The sequence below is a fragment of the Hyperolius riggenbachi genome, chromosome 3, assembly GCF_040937935.1.
Source record: "Hyperolius riggenbachi isolate aHypRig1 chromosome 3, aHypRig1.pri, whole genome shotgun sequence".
Taxonomy (NCBI): Eukaryota; Metazoa; Chordata; class Amphibia; order Anura; family Hyperoliidae; genus Hyperolius; species Hyperolius riggenbachi.
This window is the reverse complement of record NC_090648.1, coordinates 300,904,461-300,929,760: the sequence shown is the minus strand read 5'-3', so window position 1 is coordinate 300,929,760 and position 25,300 is coordinate 300,904,461. Positions and strand designations below refer to the sequence as shown.

General features: G+C 39.5%; 1 protein-coding gene across 2 annotated transcripts in view; it reads left to right on the top strand.

Moving 5' to 3' along the window:
• Nucleotides 1-25,300, top strand: part of SLC38A4 (solute carrier family 38 member 4) — a 134,738-nt gene that overhangs the window by 62,750 nt on the left and 46,688 nt on the right. The window contains exons 1-4 of one of the 2 annotated variants that reach the window (XM_068276595.1): nt 5,245-5,390; nt 9,686-9,893; nt 13,837-13,930; nt 14,841-14,956. In XM_068276595.1, the coding sequence (XP_068132696.1) occupies nt 9,766-9,893; nt 13,837-13,930; nt 14,841-14,956 (338 nt within the window). In that variant the 5' untranslated portion in view covers nt 5,245-5,390; nt 9,686-9,765. Of the gene's footprint in view, nt 1-5,244; nt 5,391-9,685; nt 9,894-13,836; nt 13,931-14,840; nt 14,957-25,300 lie in introns of those variants that run through there. The other variant, XM_068276596.1, reaches the window with a different exon arrangement.

Sequence of the window (25,300 nt, the reverse complement as noted above, 5' to 3'; positions counted from 1 at the left end):
GGATTTGTAGGATGTAAAAAGCCAGATTACATACATTGGCTGGGAATCAAACCCAGGTCAACTGCTTTGAAGGCAGCTATGCTCACCACTATAACACCAACACTACATGATGAAACTTCTTGGAGCAGACTTACTTCCTCCCTCCGAAAGACACACATACATCCCCATAAAATAATTCAACAGCAACTGCATGCACAGTCTCTGTGGCACAATCAGTTTTGCGCATTCAGCTGTTAAAGCGGACCCAAACCAAACATTTTTTTTATTAAAAATATTTAGTTGCACCACTCTGACACATACAAAGATAAATAAACACTCCTTCAAACCTATGATCATTTCAGTGCATGCTTTTCACCCTTCTCTTTTCATAGCTAGGGTTATACTGGGGGCAGCCATTTGCAATTCCTCCATTGCCGGACACCATCTACTCCACCAGTTTGCCGGAAAAATCCCGGCAATTTAAAAGGAAGGGAGGGGTTCCTACAATAAATGTAAAATATTTTATATATGTCATCATGTAGCTGAAAAAAGGCTGCTATTTATTATCATAATTTAGAAAATAGATTTTATTTCTGAAATCTTGTATTTTTAATTTGGGTCCACTTTAACCAAAAGGTTGGTGGTTCAAGCCCACCCAGGGACAGCCTTGCCTTTTGCATTCAACAGTTGTCTAAAGAGAACCCCAGATAGCCATGTAAAATGCTACTAACAAAAAGGCAGAGTCTACGGTTGAGATTGCTGCAATAATTCAGATCATAGTAGCAATTTTAAAACCAATTTTATCATTGAGGCAGGGAACACGATTTTTTCATTTTCCTGTCATGGTGGGATCACATTTTTGTTTTTAAGCATGATTTTTCCAACTTGATTTCTTGTTTTGCAGCCCGGTATACAGGACAAAAAAAGCAGAAAGCTGTCTGAATTTTTGCTGCAGTGGAAAAAACAAAAATGGGATGTAGACAAAAAAAAACCAAAACAGAACCTGGTTCTCAAGCAGCCAATTGATTTTAATCATAAGTGTATTGGTGTATGTTTCCCGTAGTGCAGGAAAATGTACACAATTGTGGAAAGTGTGTTTCCAGCCTGTGGCTAGGCTCTCAATGGGAGCTGAGTTGCTTTCCCTGAAAAAAAAAGTTGCACCACACATTATGGGAACTTTGCAAAGCCTACAGTGAAACATACAACCAATGAAAAGTATGCTTGACTACCACGTTATGTAGTAATGCACTGCATTTGGATACTATTGTCCTTTGGAACGCAATGCTCCAGATGCACTCTGAATGTCACATAAACTTACTATTACAGTGCGAATGTCTGCATTAAGATGCCTCCATATAGTCGCACCGCAACGCCCTTCTGCGAACGAGGCCTGAGAGCCATGTACAGCTGTAATAATAATCAATTGAAAAAAAACAAAAATGAAAATGTATTTTTAATTGTTGGTTTAATAGCAATGCAGCTGGAGTCAATGGGACAGTACAGAGGATTCCATTTTTGAGTCACAGGTTTGCAAAGCTTTTCAAGATTCCCTAAAGACAAAGATGATCTTCTTTTTGGATAGACTGTCCTCCTCCTTTGACTACAGTGTATTTCATATTTTTCAATGAAAATTAAAATTGAAATTTCACTGCTGAAATCTCTTTGAAACAGAGATGAACATTTCTGGTCAAGCCTAGACATAATTTGCTACACAGAGCTTCTAGCATTGTATAGCCACACTACTTCATTATTAATTGGTATTTTACAAAAAAAAAAGTTCAGTTTGGAGAGTGGTAACAAGCGGAGAGTGGCAATCTTTCTAAAGAGAGCAAAATGTTACATCACTAAAGTCTCTGAAGCCCCAGTAATGTAAATGAAAATGTTACCATTGCAGTTATAAAAAATGACAAAGAGCTTGGTGAAAGTGTGGGATGACTACAGAGATCTTTTCTATACTTCCACATCCTGATGAAAAATGTTATATAAGTACAAAAATAACTGTTTTAAAGAGGAGCCGTCAGCCATACTATCTCAGAAAAAAACACACACAAATATATATATATATATATATATATATATATATATATATATATATATATATATATATATATATATATATATATATATATAGGTAAATACTTGCTCTACTCACATAACATATGTATTTTCACAGTCCATGTTTTGATTTCAGTGAATTTCATATAGTAAATAAAGAGAATTCTGTTCCTGTCATTTGCCATCCTGGATTGCCTTTGATTGAAGCCAATCCTGATGTCATTTCCTCCCTTACTCTGTTTCTTATTCTCTTTCTGATTCTGTATGCATTGTCCACCCTCCTCCCAGTCTTCAGACACTCCCGCCCACCTCTGTAGTAGGATGTGCATTTTCATACATTATCATTTTGGCCAATTAGAAAGGATCAGAGGCGTGGGAGGGGAAAACGGGAGGGAAAGAGGCTTCAGCCAATCAGGCTGCATTAGTTGTGTCTGAGGGGGATAACTAATAAAAGGGGGGAAAGTAGAGGGGAAAAAAAGCCCCAGCATGCACTGCAACTGTCTTTGTCTGGCAAATATGCCAAATAAGAGCCAGGGGACCTGGGGAATAATATTTTATTGGAAAAGAAAAGTAATATTGATTTTGAACTTTTGGATTGCCTGGTTAGCATCCTTTTTACTTATTTAACAGATACAAATAGGTAATTGATTTTCTATATTATGCCTGACAGTTACTCTTTAATGTACATCACCAGAGGGAGTCTGAGATCAGCAATGTGATTTGTGTCCCTTTAGCAAGTCCACTATTATTAGGATCCATCCAAGAATGCAGGAATCACAGTGTAGATTTTATGAAATAAGAAAAACAATGTCTAACCACCAAATAACAGAAAATTGGTTGGCTAGGACAGGTGGACCGATTAGAATTCTCTTAATCTATGATGTTCCATCCATTATCAATATAAAGCCACTGAATAGTGCAAAATGGCCCTCGGTCTAGAGGTCTGTCTGAAGCGGTGCTATTCTCAGCAGAGATGGTCCACTTCTTCTGTATCAATTTTGCATGACAAACATTTTGGCATATGGAATACTGACATTTTCACATTTTCAGCAGTATAACAGTGGATTTTGGGAGCATCCTACATACCAAGTATCACACTGTCACTGTTTCCAAGCAACAGCATTTAAAAAACGCACAGCTTGCTGTAAATTGAAACAGAAATTTTATTTTGAACCAAAAAAAAAATGTTTGAAAATGGCTTTCAAATGAATCTTGTATGCTATGCACTTTTTGTGCAAAAAACCATGATGCATGTTAAAAGGAACCTAAGGTGAGAGGAATATGGAGGCTGACATTTTAATTCCCTTATAAACAATTCCAGTTTCCTGACTGCTATGCTGAGCTGAGCTTTACAGTCTTATGTATATACATAAGGATTTAAACTGAACCTTGGACACTTTATTAGAATTTAACTGCTTTAGGACCTTGCTAGTTGAAATCTATGTTTTGATGGCTATCTGGCTGGCAGGGCATAGATTTCAACTCACCGCCACTGCAGGCATCTGCCGTTTTCGTTGATCCCACCGATCTCAAAGCTGAATCCCTGCCGTCTCCCACTGCAGCTCACTTGTTCTGCCTGTCTCTATGACGGCAGAGCCCTTTGAGCGGGTCAGGAGCCGATTTCATTGGCTCCTGGCCTTGTCTTTCAATGTAAGCAACTCCCATTGGCTTCCATTGAAAGAAAGGGTCAGGAGCCAATAAAAGCGGCTCCTGACTGGCTCACAGGAACTCTGCCATTATAGAGACAGCAAAGTGGGTGGAACAAAAGAGAAATCCCTGCGCTGCCTTAGATAGATGATGGGGGAGTGCAATTGGGTGCTGCTCCGGAGGCTGGATGGTGCCAGCAAATCTAACTGTTTTCAGCAAAGTGGGTGGCCCAGGTTCCTGCCGTGCAGTGGTGACGGCGGTTGCGGCGGGTATGCTCAGCGATTTGTCGGTATCCTGCCATTTCTGTACCAGCCATCTCTGGTCCTTAAGAGGGTCCTTAAGTTGTTAAATTCCATGTGCACTGCAGAATTCACATTGCTACTGGAGTCTTTGTTTTTGAATAAAGATCTTTTTTTTTCCCTCTGCCTGTGGAAAGTTTTATACCTAGTATGCTCAGGATTTCTCCATGGTGGAGTCCTAAACAAACAAATGTTTGTCTGTTCCTGTCTATCAGATTTGATCACTAAATGACCTACAGTATGTGTTTATTTGGAATTAGGTTGCCCATAAACATGAGGTGTTCTTTCCCAGATATGGTATTATTAGTGTCTCATGCCTACCAAAAACATAGGTCTCCCTGGAGGCAGAAGCACAAAGTCAATGTTTTCATTCTTCTTCAGCTGCAGATGTTATTGCCCTGTTGATATTTGCTTTAGTTGTCAAATCTCCATCCCTCCTGTCTCCACCCCGCTGCTTTGACAAAGATATAAAAGCTCACCTGAGTCAAATATTGAATCCATGGGACAATCTGTAATCTTTTTGCCCTAACCATGGTTAGAGATAATTAAACATCTCTCCATAGTCCTGTATTGCTAAACAGCAGTTTATCTTCTATAATAAATACACTAAAGGTATAAGCCCTGTCCAGTTCCATAGATATGTATATTCAAATTATAGCTCACTACTTTATTGAAAGTAGAATAAAATATTGAGGACATTGGCATTAGATGGTAGACACCTAAGCATGCATGTCATTTTCTATGGAATGGGGAGGGATCATCAACCTTCTGCAGCATAGAATGCAATAATTATCTGCAAAAAGAATGCAATGTAGCTGACTTCTGATGATGTTATAAGCATCTGATGGGAACTTAGAGACCTCAGATTATGGTCCAGTTATTTATGGGGTCAAAAGCATTTAAAATATTTACAAAAGTTAGTAAAATGCCTTTTTGCAAAATATAATCATCATAGAAGGTACCAATATAAGAAACAGCCCAAAATCCATGTAATTTATGGAGCCAGGAGGTTAACAATTCCAAAATGAAAGAAACCAACAAACTGGTAGTTTTCATTTTTTTACTCCAGGACACCTCTCTAGTTTTTTATCTTTTTTTTTTAAAGATGGTGCACATTCATTGAGTACACAGAGTCTGGCGTAATCAGGTTTTGTTTACAGAATCTGACGCAACTTAGAAAGGCTTGGTCTTCTATTCCAGTTCTGATTGGTTTGTAGGAAACACTCCCTCTGCTCTTTAAATGTTATGCACCTGCATGACCATTGATATTTCTTTTACTGATGTACCTGGCCAAGAAAAGATTGAGCAGACTGTCCTTTTACTGATGTACCTGGCCAGGAAAAGATTGAACAGACTGTCCTTTTACTGGTGTACCTGGCAAACAAAAGATTGAACAGACTGGATTTAGGGGTAACATTTTCAAATGTTGTTTTAGTTCTTTTTATTTTGTATTATTTTGCATGTGTTCCACAGTGCGGGTGTTATTGTATCAGAATCTAATTGCATAACTGTTTTTGAATAAATGTAGGTTGCTTCAGTGGTAATTGTTTTTCATAAGCATAAATATTACTCGTATTTTATTAAATGCTTTATTCTAAAATGTATTTTAATAATTTATTTATACATATTTACATTTATATTATTTACATTTAATTTATTTACATTTACATTATTTACATTTAATTTAGACGTGTTAAAATGTGAAATACAGAATAAAGCACATAGTGATTTTTTAAAAGTATTTTTTCTGTTTTTAATTTTATCTTTAGTTATATATATATATATATATATATATATATATATATATATATATATATATATATATATATATATATATATATATATATTTATATTTTTTTTTTATAGTCCACACTCCATTATTTAGGTATAGATTCATATATCACATACACTAGAGACTTATTTGCTTAAGATAATGTCTGTTGTTGCGGTGCTGGTGTTTAGTAATAGCATCATTACTTATTTTCTCTTATTAATAGTCATGGGAGTAATATATATAACGAAATTTCATACAGAGGTTTTCAGTGTTCCCTATAAACCTTAGAGGTAGTTAAGAATTTTGGAGCTGTCTTTCATTATATCATTCAATCTTCAGTGAGAAAAAGAGTGAGAAACAGACACATTAAAAAACACAAACAAACACATTAAAATAAAGACAACTAAACCTGATTTTAAAGAATAATCAGGATTTGTACATGAGAAAATGTCTGCATTATGCTGCTGTACATTTTTCTAAGAAAGACAGACAGAGTAGACTGTATGTGCAAGGGTAAACAAGTGTTCATAATAAGCATTTTCATTCATTAATACAACATTACATTTTCTAACAAATATCTGTCATAAATAATGACATTGATTTGTTCCTCACTTTTCAATCACAAAATGTATCAATATTTCATTGATAGAATTTATTTATGTTTTATTCCTTACTATGCTTACTTTTACAGGCCCAAGTAACACTGTATGGCTTGTCATGGCTGAGGCCTTCACAAAATGACAATTAAACCTAGCTTCAAACTATGGTAGGCAAGTAGTACACATAATTCAGATTATTAAAAAATATTCAGGATAGCAATCAATCATTTAATAAAGGAAATACATTTTCTGTATCACTGTATAACAAATATACAAGTTCTGGTTGCAACAACAGACACAACATCTATTATATCTGAACTTATGTTCTTCATGAAATCGGTCAGCTTAACCTTTTACAGGAATTATAAACCACAAATCCAGTCTAAATAGGGTTACATCAAACCTCTGTTATGGATGTAAAAATATATATATATATATATATATATATACAGATATATGAGACAGATAGGTAAGATAAGTAACAAATTAAATGAAACATAGATATGACAAAGAGACAGTGAACTTGATAAATATGAATAATCCCTTCCACAATACCTGCCTATCCATACAAGGGGATGGACCTGTAAAATGTATTCATATTATGGGTGCCATAATTATTATACCTTGGCAATATGGTTGATACTCCTTAACCCCCTAGAAGTGTTTATGTCTGTGGGTGTTATAATCGGTTAATGTGTGCTCTGTTGATATGTATGTGTGTTTTGTTCTAGATATTACTATCATAATTTTACATTTCAGTATATTGCCTCTAAGGTTAGGTCCACACTGGTCCGTTGCAGATCAGATCCGTTTTACACGGATCCGTTTTTCTAAACTTTTTTTTTCCTTCTCTCCCGTTTTTTCCTAAAAATGATATTTTTACAGCATACATTTCCAGTCTGTGGAAACGTATGCCCAGCCATGGGGGAGAGTCAGCCACCATGCTGAAGGGTGATAGCAGGCAGAACAGGGGTGGCAGTGGTCAGCGGGGAGGGGGGACGTCCCCCCTCCCTCACCTGGGTCCCCTGTCCCTGCTACCCCTCCAGCTAGTTTCGCAAAACTTGTTACATGTATAGCAGGGAGTCAGGAGCTCACATACTTACCTACTGCTTCGGTTTACGACCCGGTTCTTTTTAATGAATCGATTCGAATGAACCGATTCATTGAAAAGAGCCAAACTTCCCATCACTATGCGTCACTGACTGCAATGCCACCCTCTTTACTTCAGAGGGCGGCATTGCAGGCAGTGGCTCGCAGTGATGGGAAGTTTGACTCTTTTCAATGAATCGATTCATTTGAATTGATTCATTAAAAAGAACCGGATCGATCGTGAACCAAAGGAGTAGGTAAGTACGTAAGCACCCGGCTCCCTGCTATACATTGTAACAAGTTTTGCAAGACAAGCTGGAGGGGTAGCTGGGACAGTGGACCCAGGTGAGGGAGGGGGGGACACCCCCGTCCTGCCTGCTATCACCCTCCAGTATGGCGACCCCCTCTCCCACCCCCCAGGCTGTGACACAGAAACGGATCTGTTTCTCTGTCACAATTTGCCTGTGTAGAGGGAAATCCATTTTCCCATTGTCTGCCACTACCCCTGCGTCTATCAGGGTCCAGATCCGTTGCGTGAAAATGCAGCAGATTCAGACCTTCCGTTCAGGCTTTGAAAATGGGTCCCTGCAAACGCAGACGGATCTGTTTTTTTCTTGGGTGAAGACGGCTGTTATTTTTAACATTGCTATCCGTGGCTCCGTTTTTAATCAGGGCTGAAAAACGGAGCCACGGATACGTTTCTGGACCTAGTGTAAACTAGCTCTAAAAGGTTGTTTAAAGGGAATCTGAAGTGGAGGCTGACATATGTATTACCTTTTAAACATTGAAAATTGTCTAGCTGTCCTGCTGATTCTCTGCCTCTCATAATTATAACCATACACCCTAAAAAAGCATGAATGAGCAATGAGTGTAAAAGCAGGCAAGATATTCAGTTCTTCTCACTTTGAACTAATCAAATCAGGAATAAAGTGAACATGTCCTCACTTCCCCATCGATTATTGCACTTAGAAAGTATGTAATTCAGATTTGCCACTTCATAGGCTAGATATTTGTTCATAATCTATAGTTAACCAGTGAAGCTGAATGTTATGTATAGGTGTGAGAGATGAAAACATTTCCTAAAATTGCTGCATCAATGTTTCTGTAATGACAGTTTGACTTTAATTAACTGTTGACATTTAGGTACTTCAGTTATGTAAAAATACAGGTGAAAGGAAGTACACAAAATAAAGTACATATGTATAATGTCTATCTTTATAAAAAAAAACATTTAGGGAGCAGTGTTGCCAACTTATCCCTTTATTTACTGACACATCTAAGTTATACAGGTTCTGGGGCTACTTACACATAATCAGTGCCTTAACTGCATCTACCTAGCCACGAAACCTGTATAATTAATATGTGTCAGTAATTAAAGGGATGAGTTGGCAACATTGATAGGGAGTATATCTAAAAGGGCATATGAGACAACATTTCAGTGTTTCATTGAAAAAAAAAAAATGTATAACCCGGAATACAGACAACATATTAAGAATTTTTTATGAATGTTTCAGTCTAAAGGAAAAGCAATTTTTTTATTGTAATATCATATATCACAAAAGGTTAAGATTTAAAAATAACAATGCTGATTAACTTTTTTGTGGTATTTACTACTAAAAATACTTTCATTTTTAGTATCAAGTATGGAGGATGCGTATGTTTTTTGTTTCAAACAATGGCTATTCAGCGCTGCGTAATATGTTGGCGCTTTATAAATACAATAAATAAATAACTTACCTGTCCACACTGTTGATATTTCTGGCTTCAGGCAGTGTCTGAATCACACAATTGAAAAAAGTTTTTGGTCATACCGTGGCCAGAGCACCTGATTTGTATACTTATTCTTCATTAGTGGTTTGAGGTATTGGTGGCACAGAATCATTGGGGCAGCCAGGCAATATGCCTTGTTTAAAAGGAAAAAAAGTTGGCAAGCTCCAAAGCCATCTCAAGACAAGTCACGTTAAAATGTGTAAAATAAACAAAGCAACTTTTGTAAGGGGCTAAATGAGACAATAACATAAAATGATATGACAGTATTAAATGTTTGTAAGCAAAAATATATATTAGCTGTGAAAAAATTGAGAATATTAAATGTTGACAACATCAATTTATTATATTTTCTGTGGTTGCAGCCCAATCTTTCGATACTACTTTCAAAAATTTTATTTCAGTTTGTAAGATCATTTAGTCATCATTTTGTACTTGCTAAATATATATATATGTATATATTTTTTTTTTTACAGAACTTCTGAAGTCCATTGTGAAAGAACCCTGCAAAGTGTTTACTTTTGAAAAAGGTGTGAGTCAAGTCATTAACTGCTCAATGCCAAAAATGGATCGTGTGGAGCTCCAAAAAGTCAGCACAGATGCTGATGATGACAGCAACAGCGGAGAGAGCACTGAAAATGTGTACTGCAAAGAAATGGACTCCGAGAAAGTTACTATCAACAGGTAAGTTGTTAAAGTGCAATTGCTTAACAAATGTAAGTATGAAAAATTATACTTGATTGTAATAAAAGGATATTACACATTAAGCTAAGAGGATGGCACTACTCTCAGGAAAATGGCAGCAAGGATCAAGGAGAATTGCAAGACAGTTCTGAACTCGCAAGCACTAACCCTGATTTTTAAAAAAAAGTTTAGTTGGGCTTTATAAAATCTGTAGCATATGTCGTAGTCCATTAATCTTTGACTACTGTTGTGAATAGTGTACATGGCTTACACTACCTGTCAACCTAACTGACAGCTTTACCTATTATAATGTAATCTAAGCAGCTGCCAGCCTGTAACCTTAACCAGTAACATTTAATCAGTTATGTGCTGGCATCATTCGGTGAAAGGCTGATGGAAACTCAATGACAGATCTCTTCTGACCACAGTATCACACTGATAAGGTGTAAATTACAAAAGTTATCATTTCACAGTAAACAGCTATCCACAATTCTACATTTGCTGGAGATTTCTGTATTGTTGCGGTGGAAAAAAATCCCTTTCACACACCTATGTGTGGTACTTGCCCTATCAACCTTGGGTCCTCTACCAATATTTTATCTGTTCATAGCCGGAGAACTCTGATAACTGTTTTTCTATCTGGAATTGGCGGTCCCATAGGAATCTCGGTTTTGGGCCTTAAAGGGTTTTGCTATGCAGATGCTCCTCTATACCTCTAGTCTTCGATGGCCATATCCATGCCAGTGTTTAGGATGGACTTAAAAATAGAGAAATGTGTTCTACTTTATGAACCTATCTGATTTAGTCTCATCAGTTAATTTGAGCTGTATAAACATTTTTGAGCACATCAGCCCTATTGACTAAGAAATCCTTTTCACATTCTCTAAACTGTCACAAAAATTAAATCTCTTTAAAATGCCATAGGGTTCTAGATACAGTATAAAAAACAAAAAAGTTTTTGATCTATACTTTTGAAATCCTGATCAAAGGTTGCATAATGTCATATTTATATATAAAAGCTAAATTAACTTTCTATCTTACATTAATCTCAACTTGCCAATACCAAAGGTTTATACTCGAACTGTTTGTTAAACAAGCTTAATAATTAGTAAAATGTGAAACCCTTCTAATGTGCTCTGATTTAGTAGATGCTAAAAAAACTACATTAGAGCATTTTCTACATTGGGTTGGATTGTACTTACATGTTCGGCTAACTAAGTTAAAAATAATATTATCATATATTATTTAATTGTGATTACGGTATATTCTTCTACATTTTTTAAATTCCCCACCTTAATCTTTTGTTATTTCTTATTTAATTTGTTTAAACATGAGGGAAGCCTCAATAGGATCCTGAGGTTTCCCTCTCTTAAGATATGCAGTATATCTAATTTTGATTCCAAGCTTTAGCTCGGGATCACTTTAAATTATGGCAAAAATTGTACAATTTCCACATAAGACAATAATACTCCACAGATGAAATAAGAGTATAATCTGTGCTTACATTAGTATTATAATATGTAAATATCAGTATAAACAACAACAGAAAATAAAAATAAGTGTGGTTAAAGCTTTGCAATGATCTGGTATCAATTAAATACCATTAAAGCATAAAATCTATTTTGCAAATAATGAGTCATATGAAGACATAGTGTAACTGGCTAAGTACTTACATATTTGTTATCAGGAAGAAAGTCCAGCCAAATCATCCATTGGGTATACAATCTATTGAAAGATCATTTACATATCACAAATGCGTCTTCATTTTTGATTAAACCATTGACTAAATTTAAAACTGTTTTATTGTTGGGGTGTTTCTGAATTTCCAGGGAGCAGAGTTTAACTCTTTGGCCTCAATTCACTAAGCTTTATCAAACACTTTATTATCAAACGTTTGATAATTTACCTCATGGGGAAAATCTAATTTTGAATTCGCTAAGGTGTTATAGATTTATTGACCGTTTTATCGATACAATATTCAATAAATATATAACTCCTTAGTGAATTCAAAATTAGATTTTACCCATGAGGTAAATTATCAAATGTTTGATAATAAAGTGTTTGATAAAGCTTAGTGAAATGAGGCCAATAGGCCATTGTCTTCATAGAAAATGTTGAATGATTTTTTTTTTATTTTATCTGCTAGATTTTTATAGATAGTATATTTCATTTAACTCTTTGTGGTAATTTTTATAGCTTAGTAATATACCCCAATAATCATTCCAAATGCCTGGGTGCTGGCAGATATCTAGAGGCCTACTTCTTTAATGGAGTTCCAATTTTCATCATAAGTCACCCCTGAAAGGGAAGGTCCAAGCAAAATAAATAAATGAGTTTCACTTACCTGGGCTTCTACCAGCCCCATGCAGCCATCCTGTTCCTTCGTAGCCACTTACTGCTGCTCCAGTCCCCCGCTGGCAGCTCGCCGACCTCGGAGGTCGGCGGGCCGCATGCGTAAATTTTTATGCATTCCTGCTAGTGCAGGAACATTAACTTATACATTTTTACGCGTTAGTGGTGCAACGTGTAAATGTAAATACGCATTGCAACACTAATGCGTCGCTACAGGGCTTGGAGTAGTAACTCCCACCTCTCCTTGGCACTAAGCTGGGAATATGTCCCTTCTCCTTGACATGTATTAGTGGACTTTACAAAGGGAAAAAACATTTCTGCCTCCCTCTTGCAGGCAGAGCACCTCATATGACAAATACCACATAGGCTGGTATTGTTTAGGTGGCCAGCTCCATCTTTCTGCAATATCAACCTGCATAGGGAAAGGCTTCAAAAGAGGCTTGGTTGGGTGAATAGTTTATACATAACACAGTTTAAGAATGTAATAATAATTAAAAACAACAACAACACAAACACTTTTGGGTGCAAATAGCACCATTCTGATAAGTCATATAATCTGGGAAGAGGTGGTAGAAAATGTAGGACTTAAAGAGAAACTCCGACCAAGAATTGAACTTTATACCAATCAATAGCGGATTCCCCCTTTTACATGAGAAATCTATTCCCTTTCACAAACAGACCATCAGGGGGTGCTGTATGGCTGATATTGTGGTGAAATCCCTCCCACAAAGAAATTCTGAGGACGTACTCTTGGCAGTTTCCTGTCTGTGAACCCTGTTGCGTTGTGGGAAATAGCTGTTTCCAACTGCCAAAACAGCAAGCAGCAGCTACATCACTTGCCAGCAGTAAAAATGTCACCATGTGATAAGTGTCAGAATATAAATCCGGGATTTAAAATATTTTACAATGGGCAAACACTGACTAAATCATTTATACATAATTATTGTAAAAATGAAGCACTTTTTTTATTACACTATTTTCACTGGAGTTCCTCTTTAAGACAACATTCACAGTTAGACACTGTGTTACAAATTCTGCAAAAGCAGGATCTAGGCACAACAAAGGAGAATAGTTGCATCACGACATGCGGTTGAATGTGTAATGTACGTATGAAGTATGCTTCACTGCACCTGTTAATGCGCATTTTATGTGGTACCACATTTTAAACACTGCATCATGCAAACATAGTTTACGTTAGCAACGCAATTTCATTGTTCAGCGCAATGCACCACTGTGAACGTAGCCTACTGTAATTGTGTCAGGAGAAAAGTATACCAAGAGACTAAGAAAGATATTTATTTCTCTCAGTTTTTTTTCATATGGCCAGACAGAGCAATTTTCATCCATTTATTTTCTCTTAATTGTATCCAGCAAATATAATTTCACATGTGTTAGACTACCTCTAGTTCTTAATGGCAGCAATTAGTGTAACTGAATCAGGCCCAATGAGCTAATAATATGTTACTGACACTATTGTATACCTTGAACCATGTGCAGAATGATAGAAAATAATGGCACTATATAAATATTAATAATATTAATTATAGTTGCATCTCTCAAATATTATTGTACATTGCTGTTTTTTATACAGTCAATATATTGATGAGGAAGATGCAGAAAGTCAGAAGTTTCTAACAAATGGCACAGGGGTAAAGAAGATGTTGGCAGAATATAAAGATGAGCATGTAAGTATCATAGTTTGTTTTGCTAACATGAAATGTTTTTTTCAGAAGCATACCATTAAATTATAAGGCAAGCCTGCACAGAGAATTTGATAAATAATACTGTCCTGATAACTCAGCCATTATGTTCACCAGTCATCTTCAACATAGACATGCTCTCTCTTTATTACCTCATAAACTTCCTCCAATCTTCTATTGCCTCCTTAACTTTTAGACTCTTCACCAGACCAAATGTCTATCATTCAAAAAAAGCACCGCAATGCCTTCATCAATAATTCAACTGTTGCTAAGGTGTGTGAATAAGTGCTCCTTCCCGTACGGTGGTCTTATATTTTCCCCCCAAAGTATAACAGTAATAATAAATAGTAAATATTACATTATAATATTATATAATATAATAATAAATAAGAGTAATGGTGGTAATCAAAAATTAATTTAAATAATAAAATTTTACAACATTACAGTAATGCATATTACATTAGGCTTTCTTCTAATAATAGAGCTCATTTTGCTGAATAACAAAAATATGTGGCTAGAGGTTTTCCAGGGAAAAAAAGATCTAACTGTTTACCATGCCATCTGGCTTCTAACATATATAATTTATCCATCATTATTGCCTCTAAAATAACAGTCTTGCATCTCCCTTGTGAAACAGTGTCCTTAACCCTGTGACCTCACCATCTATGTTGCTTTGACACAGCAAGCTTCAGCAAATGGAGAGCAGCGTCAATAAGTTTGAATTGTGTTTAATTATTAACTCACAGGTTATTATTAACTCACTACAGGTCTATGCACATCATAGAAAAATATACAATTAGGACATTGAGAAAACCATGACTTATTGATTTGATTTGTCTATGAAATTAAATTTCCCAAAACATAAATCAGATTTGTATTTTTCTTCTATCCAAAGCATCCTGGGACCACATCATTCGGCATGTCAGTGTTTAACTTGGGCAACGCCATCATGGGCAGCGGAATTCTGGGTCTCTCTTATGCAATGGCTAACACAGGCATAATCATGTTTGTGTAAGTATAATTCAAAGTACTTTAAGCATTGGAAATGCTATTGGAAATGCCTTACATTAATTGGCTATGTATTTGACCACATGTGCAAAGAAATTGTCATCTGGTGCACAGTAAGTAGAGATGTAATAACTTCCTGTGGCTCTCATTGGTTTAAACGGACAGGAATTGAAGGAAACTCTCCCCAACAGAGTTCAGATGACCCCCCCAAAATTTTTTTATTTTTTTTTTAGCAATAACACGGGAATGATTATTGGGGGTTGAGACCCTGCTCCCCTAACTTCAAGACCTACTCACTCATGTAACGAAACAGGACATGAGTTGTATAACAGTTTTCCATGCCATGTGTACCACAAATAATTCCGGGCGTGGCGTCCGCTGCACTCGGTGAATAAACTCATTCTGATTCTGAAATAAGACAAAATCTCTCCATTTGTGACAGAGATAGTCATGGCACATTACTAGTAAGTCTAACCCCCCCCCCCCCCATCCTATCAAAACTAACCAAAAGAAATTGAATTTAATTTAACTTTAAAGTAGACCTATGCCAGAAAAAGTAACCATTAATTAAATACAAAGGGCATAAATCAAGAATTAGTGAATTATTTTAAACAAAAATGGCTGCCTTTCTTGCTCCCATATTTATACTCCCTGTACCAGTATTATTGCTGCAGAAAAAAAAGGTGGGTAGGGAAATAGCGCTTCATTTAATTTTAATAACTAGATACATTTTAGATTCACTAGCCCATATGCAATTAACTTTTTCACCTGAGTTTTCTCATAGCAGATCATTTTTCAACTTCTTTTTGTAATAACTTTTCAACATTTTGTAATCTAAAAAAGTACCAAAAAGTAAAGAAAAAGTATCGTCAAAATTATCTTGAGTATTTTCTTGTTTACTGGTGGCTTAAAAGGGATTTTATGACAAGGTGTGAAAATGTCAACTTGGAGATAACTCAAGTGAAAAAGTGAATTGCATATGGGCCACTATCTTAAATTAAATAAATTACGTAAAAGTTAAGATGATTGGATAGCATACAAGGCTCATATTCAATTACGATAACTTTTTCTCCTAGGAGATAATTTTTCATCTCCTGTTTAAAATAAAATTGTTTTAAATAGGCTATTGATTTTTGAGCAGAACAGCTTTGGGTAAAGGACTGATTGAGTGGATCCATATCGCAGAAGAGGTATTTATTCAATTTGAAACAGTGGGAAAGAGTTGGAGCCTCAGTTGTAAAGAGGTGTGTTTCTCCTCACTTCCTATACAGGTGGCCTTTAGACAAGAAGTGTATGGAAACCAACTGTGGCACAATGGAAATATCAACTTTTTTTTTTAATGAAGGTGAACCTTCTACTTAATTTTTATTGCTCTTCTCTTACTTTCAGTCAATTATTAGCAATTAACTCCAGAATACCAAGATTCATGAGAAAAGAAAATTAAATTTTGGGGCATTTCTGCAAATTGGCTTGTTTAACATGGAAAGTGATACTGTCATCAGCTACAGGACTTTATCATCATAAAAACATTTGTGTTGAGTGTTCCTTACAAAACTGAACTGTTAGGTGAATAAGGCCTTATCTTTGGCTTAGCTGTCATCTGGAAGAATATATAGTTTCATTTGTATGCTCACTCCATTTTACGACTTTTTAACCTGTCAGCTGGTAAGAGTAACCTAGCAAATGTGAGTTCTTTCATAACTCCATAGTACTATGCATAGGGATATTTTGAATTTGGTTCACCCTAAAAAAGACAGACAGACAGACAGATAGACAGACAGAGAGAGAGAGAGAGACACAGACAGACAGACAGACAGACAGACAGACAGACAGATAGATAGATAGATAGATAGATAGATAGATAGATTTGTTGCCTCTGAAGAAGCAGATTTATCTGTGAAACGGCTGTTAGGCCTTGCAATTTTCTGTCAGGGATCTTGGGGAAGGAATAAAGGAGTTTATGCAGTACTTTTGCCGGCTGGTGCCCGGATATCTGTTTGCTCTCCTTTGCTAAGATAGATAGATAGATAGATAGATAGATAGATAGATAGATAGATAGATACTGTAGATATACAGATACTGTAGATAGATAGATAGATAGATAGATAGATATGGAGACAGACAGATGGATAGATATAGAGATAGGCAGTTTTTACACCTGATTTGTGTGAGGAAACGCGGAAAAGCCGCCACAAGGGCTCAGAGTGAGACGGCTGTTTCCGTGTCTAACATGGCGGCACAACGCGGAGAAACCGCCGCATGCCGCATGGGCATAGCGGTGGAATCCGCGTTGGATGCGGCGGATTGCACGCATGTCAAAGCAGCTGACATTGCGGCCGGATGTGGGGAAACTGCCGCTCGCTTAGAGAGCGGGGCGGCGGTCTCCACGCCTGAATCAAAGGGTGCATTGCAGGACATGTCTGGTGTGGCTGGGACTGCTAGTCCACACAGGTTCAGAAGGACGCGCGCGCGCGCTGAGAGGCAGAGCTTATATGACAGCCAGAAAAGGGTAAGCTGACCAGGCGGGTCAGCTGACATTTTCACCACCTGCCATTGGTCCAGCACTTAGGGAAGGCGCTGGAGAGCGCTTCACTATATATACTGGGTGCTGGTCATTCTCTGGTTGTCTGCCGTTGCAATCACAACGTGGTAGCACTCAGACCTTGTCTGTATCTGTGTTCTAGCATAGTTTCCAAAGGTGTTGACATCAAGGAGTTCACACCTTAGCATTAGGAACATTGAATTGTATTATTTGTTATGACCTTCTGCCTGCCTGACTATTCCTCTGAACTCTGATCCTGTACCTTGCTATTTCTGATATCCTGTTGCCAAACTCTGCTCGTCCCTGGACTCTGTATTTGCCTCCTGATTCTGTACTGTGCTATTCTGATACTCCGTTGCCAAACCCTGTCTGTTTATTGGATTCCGTATCTGCCTCCTGAATCTGTACCTTATCTGTCTGTGTGTTAACGACCTGGCTTGCCGACCTCCAGAACTGGCCTTACTGTTAGAGGCAGTTCCCAAACCTGTTAGTGACACCCTCCCTCTCGGGTGTCACTCACGCTCTGTCCTTCCTACCCTCAGCCTAGCTCCTCCCTCCTGGAGAGTCTAGGCTATAGGAAGGAACATACTTCTGGAGAAGTACTCAAAGTATACTGTTGCATCTAAACACTCACTTGTCCTATCTGGTGTCCAGAGGTTAGTAGATATATCTGATTATCGGTGATACTGCAGATCACCAATAATCGGGTATATTCTGTATTCCTGGTGAGACTGCAGTTCACCGGTAATCAGATCCTCTCTGTGTTACACCGATTGTTACAGAACGGCAGACCAAAAATGCAAATGGACGCACACACTGACCGTCTGGGCGCACTTGCCACTTCGGTGGAAAACATCAACCAAGTGCTGGGTAGTCACAAGACTATGTTTGAAGCTTTGTCTGGTTCTTTACAAACCCTCCAGACAGCAGTGGATGAGTTGCGGTCCCCTCCTAGCTCTGACATACGTTTGCCTGTACCCGAGAAATTTTCTGGTGACCGATCTGACTTCCGAAATTTTAAAAGTAGAGTGTTATCTTACTTTGAGTTGAGACCCCGATCTTCTGTAAATATGACCCAAAGGGTCACATTTATTAAGACTTTGTTATCAGGCGATTCTCAGACGTGGGCGTACAGTTTGCCCACCGGGGATTTGGCCCTCTCTTCAGTGGATGAATTTTTTAAAGCCATGGCAGTAATTTACGATGACCCAGACCTTGCCGCGAGTCCTCTGAGCGGAAGCTCAAGCTCTTGCGTCAAGGCAGGGGTCCGGTCGAAGATTACGCAGCCGAATTTAGGAGGTGGTCAGTTTCAGCCAGGTGGGACACCTATGCCCTATTAGATTGTTTCTAATCAGGGTTGTCAGATGAGGTTTCAGATCTCATGTTAAGTCTGCCTGAACCTAAGACAGTCGATGAGGCCATTTCATCGGCCATTCGAGTCGACCGCAGACTGCGCTATCAGAAACAGACCCGGGGTAGTAGTCATGTAAGAATGGTGTCCTACGCTGCGCCTCCAGTAACTCCACCTCCTCCTGTCTCGCCTCCACCCGAACCAATGCAAATTCGTCGGCCGAAGCTATCCCAAGTGGAGCGAAGACGCAGGATGTCTGAGCGGCTGTGTCTTTACTGCGCAGAGGGGGGTCATAGAGTACGTAATTGTCCTAACAAGCCAGGAAACGCTATTGCCTAGGAGTTGTAGGGGGTAGCACCCTAGGCACGCAGCTTTTACCCCTAGAAGATTAGCGGTTACTCCTTCCCTGTACAGTCACATGGGAAGATAAAACTGAGATTTCTGAGGCTTTTATTGATTCAGGCTCTGCAGCTAATTTTATGGATTTTGAATTTGCAAAAAAGATTGGGTATTCCGTTCACCCCAGTAAAACCACCCATTCCGGTTACGGCAGTAGATGACTCCCCCCTGCAAAGTGATCATCCGCTGTCTCAGACACCAGAGGTGGAAGTCACTATAGGGGTGTTACAAATGGAGAGACTACAGTTTTTTGTGTTACACATGACCACCTCCACAGTCATCCTTGGCATGCCATGGCTGCACTTACACTCTCCACAGATTAATTGGGCTACCGGTCAGCTAACTAGCAGGTCAGCTCACTGTTTTCAGCAGTGTTTAGGGAGAGTGACACTGGGCCAGACCAGGATTCATTTGGAGGGTGTACCAGTACAATATTCTGAGTATTCTGATGTGTTCTGTCCCAAGGCTGCAGATAAGTTACCTCCACATCGCCCCTTTGATTGCCCCATCGATCTCCGATCGGGCTGTATGCCCCCTAGGGGCCATCTTTACAATTTGTCTGGTCCAGAGAAAGTGGCCATGCAGGAATACATTCGTGAAAATTTAGCCAAGGGGTTCATTCGCCCTTCCCGGTCGCCTGCTGGCGCAGGTTTCTTTTTTGTTAAGAAAAAAGACGGAGGCCTGCGGCCTTGCATTGATTACCGGGGCCTGAATAAAATCACAGTAAAGAATCGCTACCCTTTGCCCTTGATAATTGACTTGTTTACACAGATAACCGACGCTAAGATCTTTTCAAAGTTGGATTTACGGGGTGCATACAACCTGGTGCGGATCAGAAAGGGCAATGAATGGAAGACGGCCTTTAACACGCCCGACGGGCATTACGAGTACCTGGTGATGCCCTTCGGGCTGTGTAACGCCCCGGCCGTCTTTCAGGAACTGATTAATGAGGTATTCAGGGAGGTATTGGGCAAGTTCGTGTTGGAATACCTGGATGATATACTTATCTTTTCTAACAACCTCTCTGAGCACAGGACACATGTCAAGTTTGTATTGGATAAACTAAGGCAAAACATGCTTTACGCCAAATTGGAGAAATGCATCTTCGAGGTAACATCTGTCACCTTTTTAGGGTACATTATTTCCACCTCGGGCCTGTCTATGGATCCTGCCACAGGTTTCTGCTGTGTTAAAATGGCCTCAACCAGTCGGGTTAAAATCTCTTCAGAGATTTCTAGGCTTTGTCAATTACTATAGAAGGTTCATAAAGGGGTACTCCACTGTCATTGCACCCCTCACCTGTCTCACTAAGAAAGGGGCAGATACTACCCACTGGTCTCCAGAGGCTCTGCATGCATTCTCCACTTTGAAAGATTTGTTTTGCTCTGCACCCATCCTGAGACACGTTGACACTTCCTATCCCTTTATTGTTGAGGTGGATGCCTCAGAGGTCGGGGTAGGGGCTGTGCTGTCCTAGCGGTCAGGGTTGCAGGGTAGATTGCACCCATGTGCCTACTTTTCTCGTAGGTTGTCTCCGGCAAAGAGAAACTACGATATAGGCAACAGGGAGCTCCTGGCCATCAAATTGGCCTTTGAAGAATGGCGTCATTGGTTGGAAGGAGCAGAACATACGATTACAGTTTACACTGACCACAAAAATTTAGAATACATCGAGGGAGCCAAGAGATTAAGCCCCCGTCAGGCTCGATGGTCATTGTTCTTCTCGAGATTCAGATTTATAATTACGTACACCCCAGGGAGCAAAAACATTAAGGCAGATGCCCTGTCTAGATGCTTTGAGCCAGAGACAGCACAGCCCTCCCCCCCAGAGACCATTGTCCCTCAGAGACTGGTACTAGCAACAACTGAGACTTGGGAAGATTGAACAGAGACTTTAGGTCCTTTTCAGCAGGACATCCCGGAGGGGAAGCCCAAAGGGGTTATGTTTATCCCACTGCCATTTCGCCTTCAGATTTTGCAGATGTTCCATTCACACAGGAATGCGGGACACCCTGGGGCCTCCAGAACACAGGACCTTGTAGCCAGATGCGCTTGGTGGCCGTCTCTAGCAGCCGATTGCAAAGAGTTTGTTAGAGAGTGTGCGGTGTGTGCGAGGAGTAAGCCCTCCCGACTGGCATCTGTGGGAAGATTGCAGCCCTTGCCCACCCCGATTTTGTGGGTGAGCTCCCCAGGTCTGAGGGCATGTCGGTCATTTGGGTGGTAGTCGACCGCTTTAGTAAAATGGCCCATTTTGTGCCCTTGAAAGGACTCCCCTCGGCCCAGGAATTAGCCGATTTGTTCATCATCCACGTTTTCCGATTGCATGGCATTCCGGAAAACATCGTGTCAGATAGGGAATTTGTTTCCAGATTTTGGAGGGCATTCTGTCACCAAATGGGCATGGAACTGTCATTTTCATCGGGCTACCACCCACAGACCAATGGTCAGACGGAAAGAGTCAACCAATCATTGGAACAGTTTTTGAGGTGTTACGTTGCAGAAGCGCAAAATGACTGGGTCAAGTTTTTACCCTTCGCAGAATTTGCGCACAATAATTTGAAAAGTTCCTCTTCAGGATTTTGTCCATTCCAAGTAGTGACCGGGAAGTTGCCTAAATTCTCCCCATTGCCAGTCGCCTCCACTCCGTTTCCAGCTCTGGAGGCCTGGCAAAGGTCATTTAAAGATATATGGTGGATTGTGATAAATAATTTGGAGAAGGCGTTTCAAAGTCAAAAAGGTCAAGCTGACAAGAGGCGTTCATTAGAGTGGAGGTTTTTGCCAGAAGATTTAGTCTGGGTGTCCACACGTCACTTGACCATGAAACAGCCCTCGGCTAAGTTGAAGCCCAGGTATGTGGGTCCATTCCCAGTAACTAGAAAGATCAACGATGTCACTTATGCCATTGACCTCCCTGCCAGTATGCGCGGCGTGAGATCCTTTCACGTGTCCCTGCTTAAGCCAGCAGTTCATGTGGGTCCCACTCCTCCTCCTCCGGTGATGATAGATGACCAACCTGAGTACGAAGTAGAGAAGATTTTAGACTCTCGCATAGTTCAGAACTCAGTACAATATCTGGTTCATTGGAAAGGGTATGGTGTTGAGGAGAGATCATGGGTACCTGAAGGTCGCATGCATGCTGACAAATTAAGAAGAGAGTTCCATGCGTCGCATCCTGAGAAGCCTGGTAGGAGCTGTCCGGAGTCTACTCCTCGGTGGGGGGGTACTGTGAGGAAACGCAGAAAAGTCGCCGCAAGGGCTCAGAGTGAGGCGGCTGTTTCCGCGTCTAACATGGCGGCACAATGCGGAGATTGCACGCATGGCAAAGCAGCTGACATTGCGGCCGGACGCGGGGAAACCGCCGCTCGCTTGGAGAGCGGGGCGGCGGTCTTCGCGCCTGAATCAAAGGGTGCATTGCAGGTCATGTCTGGTGTGGCTGGGACTGCTAGTCCACACAGGTTCAGAAGGACGCGCGCGCGCGCTGAGAGGCAGAGCTTATATGACAGCCAAAAAAGGGTCAGCTGACCAGGCGGGTCAGCTGACATTTTCAACACCTGCCATTGGTCCAGCACTTAGGGGAGGCGCTGGAGAACGCAGCACTATATATACTGGGTGCTGGTCATTCTCTGGTTGTCTGCCGTTGCGATCACAACGTGGTAGCACTCAGACCTTGTCTGTATCTGTATGCTAGCATAGTTTCCAAAGGTGTTGACATCAAGGAGTTCACACCTTAGCATTGGGAACATTGAATTGTATTATTTGTTATGACCTTCTGCCTGCCTGACTATTCCTCTGAACTCTGATCCTGTACCTTGCTATTTCTGATATCCTGTTGCCAAACTCTGCTCGTCCCTGGACTCTGTATTTGCCTCCTGATTCTGTACTGTGCTATTCTGATACTCCGTTGCCAAACCCTGTCTGTTTATTGGATTCCGTATCTGCCTCCTGAATCTGTACCTTATCTGTCTGTGTGTTAACGACCTGGCTTGCCGACCTCCAGAACTGGCCTTACTGTTAGAGGCAGTTCCCAAACCTGTTAGTGACACCCTCCCTCTCGGGTGTCACTCTCGCTCTGTCCTTCCTCCGATCAGCCTAGCTCCTCCCTCCTGGAGAGTCTAGGCCAGAGGAAGGAACATACTTCTGGAGAAGTACTCAAAGTATACTGTTGCATCTAAACACTCACTTGTCCTATCTGGTGTCCAGAGGTTAGTAGATATATCTGATTATCGGTGATACTGCAGATCACTAATAATCGGGTATATTCAGTATTCCTGGTGAGACTGCAGTTCACCGGTAATCAGATCCTCTCTGTGTTACACCGATCGTTACAATTTGCTGTTTGGCATGCATATGCGTTAGTATGCGTTGGTACTCGTTGATACACGTTGGTGCACGTTAGTGTGCGTTTTTTCCCCAAATGTAATAGAAAACCTATTTGTTACAATCTCCACACACTGGCATCCGCAGAAAAGAGTACTGTACTCTTTTTTTGTGGATGCCAGTGTGTGGGGATTGTAACAAATAGGTTTTTTATTACATATGGGGGGGGGAACGTGCACTAACTCGCACCAACGCGTACCAACGCATACTAACGCATATGCATGCGGATCAGGTGTAAAAGGAGCCACATACAGTATAGATAGATAGATAGATAGATAGATATGGATAGATAGATAGATAGATAGATAGATAGAGATAGATAGATAGATAGATAGATAGATAGATAGATAAATGAGTTCTACATTTGAGTAATTTGACTAATCAGTACATAGAAAAATACATATAAAATGTAATCATGCTCTTTTAGGTCATCAGTGTCATTTGGCTTATCTGTGATCCATAGCTACTGCCTTTATTTGTAAACTGCATTGCCCAGGCGTGTCTTAAACCTAATGAACTGCAGGGTAGTTGGCAGGACTTAGATGATGCTATATATTTACATTATAAGAAGAACTAAGTAATGTGATCTATCTTCTGGAAGAGACATTGCTCAGTTTCAGTCATTAATCACCTGCTAGCTCCCTTGCAAAGCTCACATTCCCAGCTGATCATGTACAGAGAGCATGCCCTCTGCTTTGCAGCAACAGCAGTCATATTTCAACAAAAAATGAACACACACACACATCTAGCTTATTTTTCTCTGAAAAGAGACAAGATCCAGTAACACCACACAGCAGCATCAAATGAAACGCATTACTACTAACAATAAAAATATCAATGAATACATTTACATTGCTACTGTTACAATGATCTATAATGCATGAGGCTAGTATAACTATAAAAATCATATTAATATCAAGCTTTGATTTTAATTTAATTTAAAGTATGATAGGTAAGCAAAGTTTTTTTATGCATGTACATATGAAATACTGCATTTGGATAAATCATCTTAACATTAGTGATTAATACATAGGCAAAAATATTAACATTGACTGTTTATAAAGAAACTAGTGACCTAGTCTGTCACCAATCCGCCGCACACATGCCCGCCCCTTCTGGCCCCATCCTCCTCTGCTTTTGGCAGTGTCTCTGCATCTCTTCCTGGCACATGCGCAGTGCAAAAAAGCACTGACACAGGGACAGACGCAGGGACACTTGTATAAAATTAGGTAGGATTGTAATATAATAGAGTAGTTAACTTTTTGGATTTGTTTACAAATCCATTGACATCTACTGCTTTCTACAGAATTGGTATGCTGATGATACATACAGGTGAAAAAATATTATTGATAATGACGTATTGATTCAGAATGTCCATATGACAGGACATGCAGTAGTGTACATATCATTATATCTAAATTTCTAGGTTTTATATAGCAAGCAGTCTATTAATCAAAGGGATCTGGAGGAGTCCTTCCTCAGTACTCTCTATTGCATCTGTGGCTCATGCTTTTGATTATCAATACTGTATACTGTGTCTCTTATACAGCTTCTGTATTCTGTATTTAATTGTTCATTGAATCTTTATAATACACCATTGTCAGCAAATGAAGAAATTGTTAGCTAGCCCTACTGATATTAAAAGATCACTCCAGAAAATGTTACGGTGTCCACACAC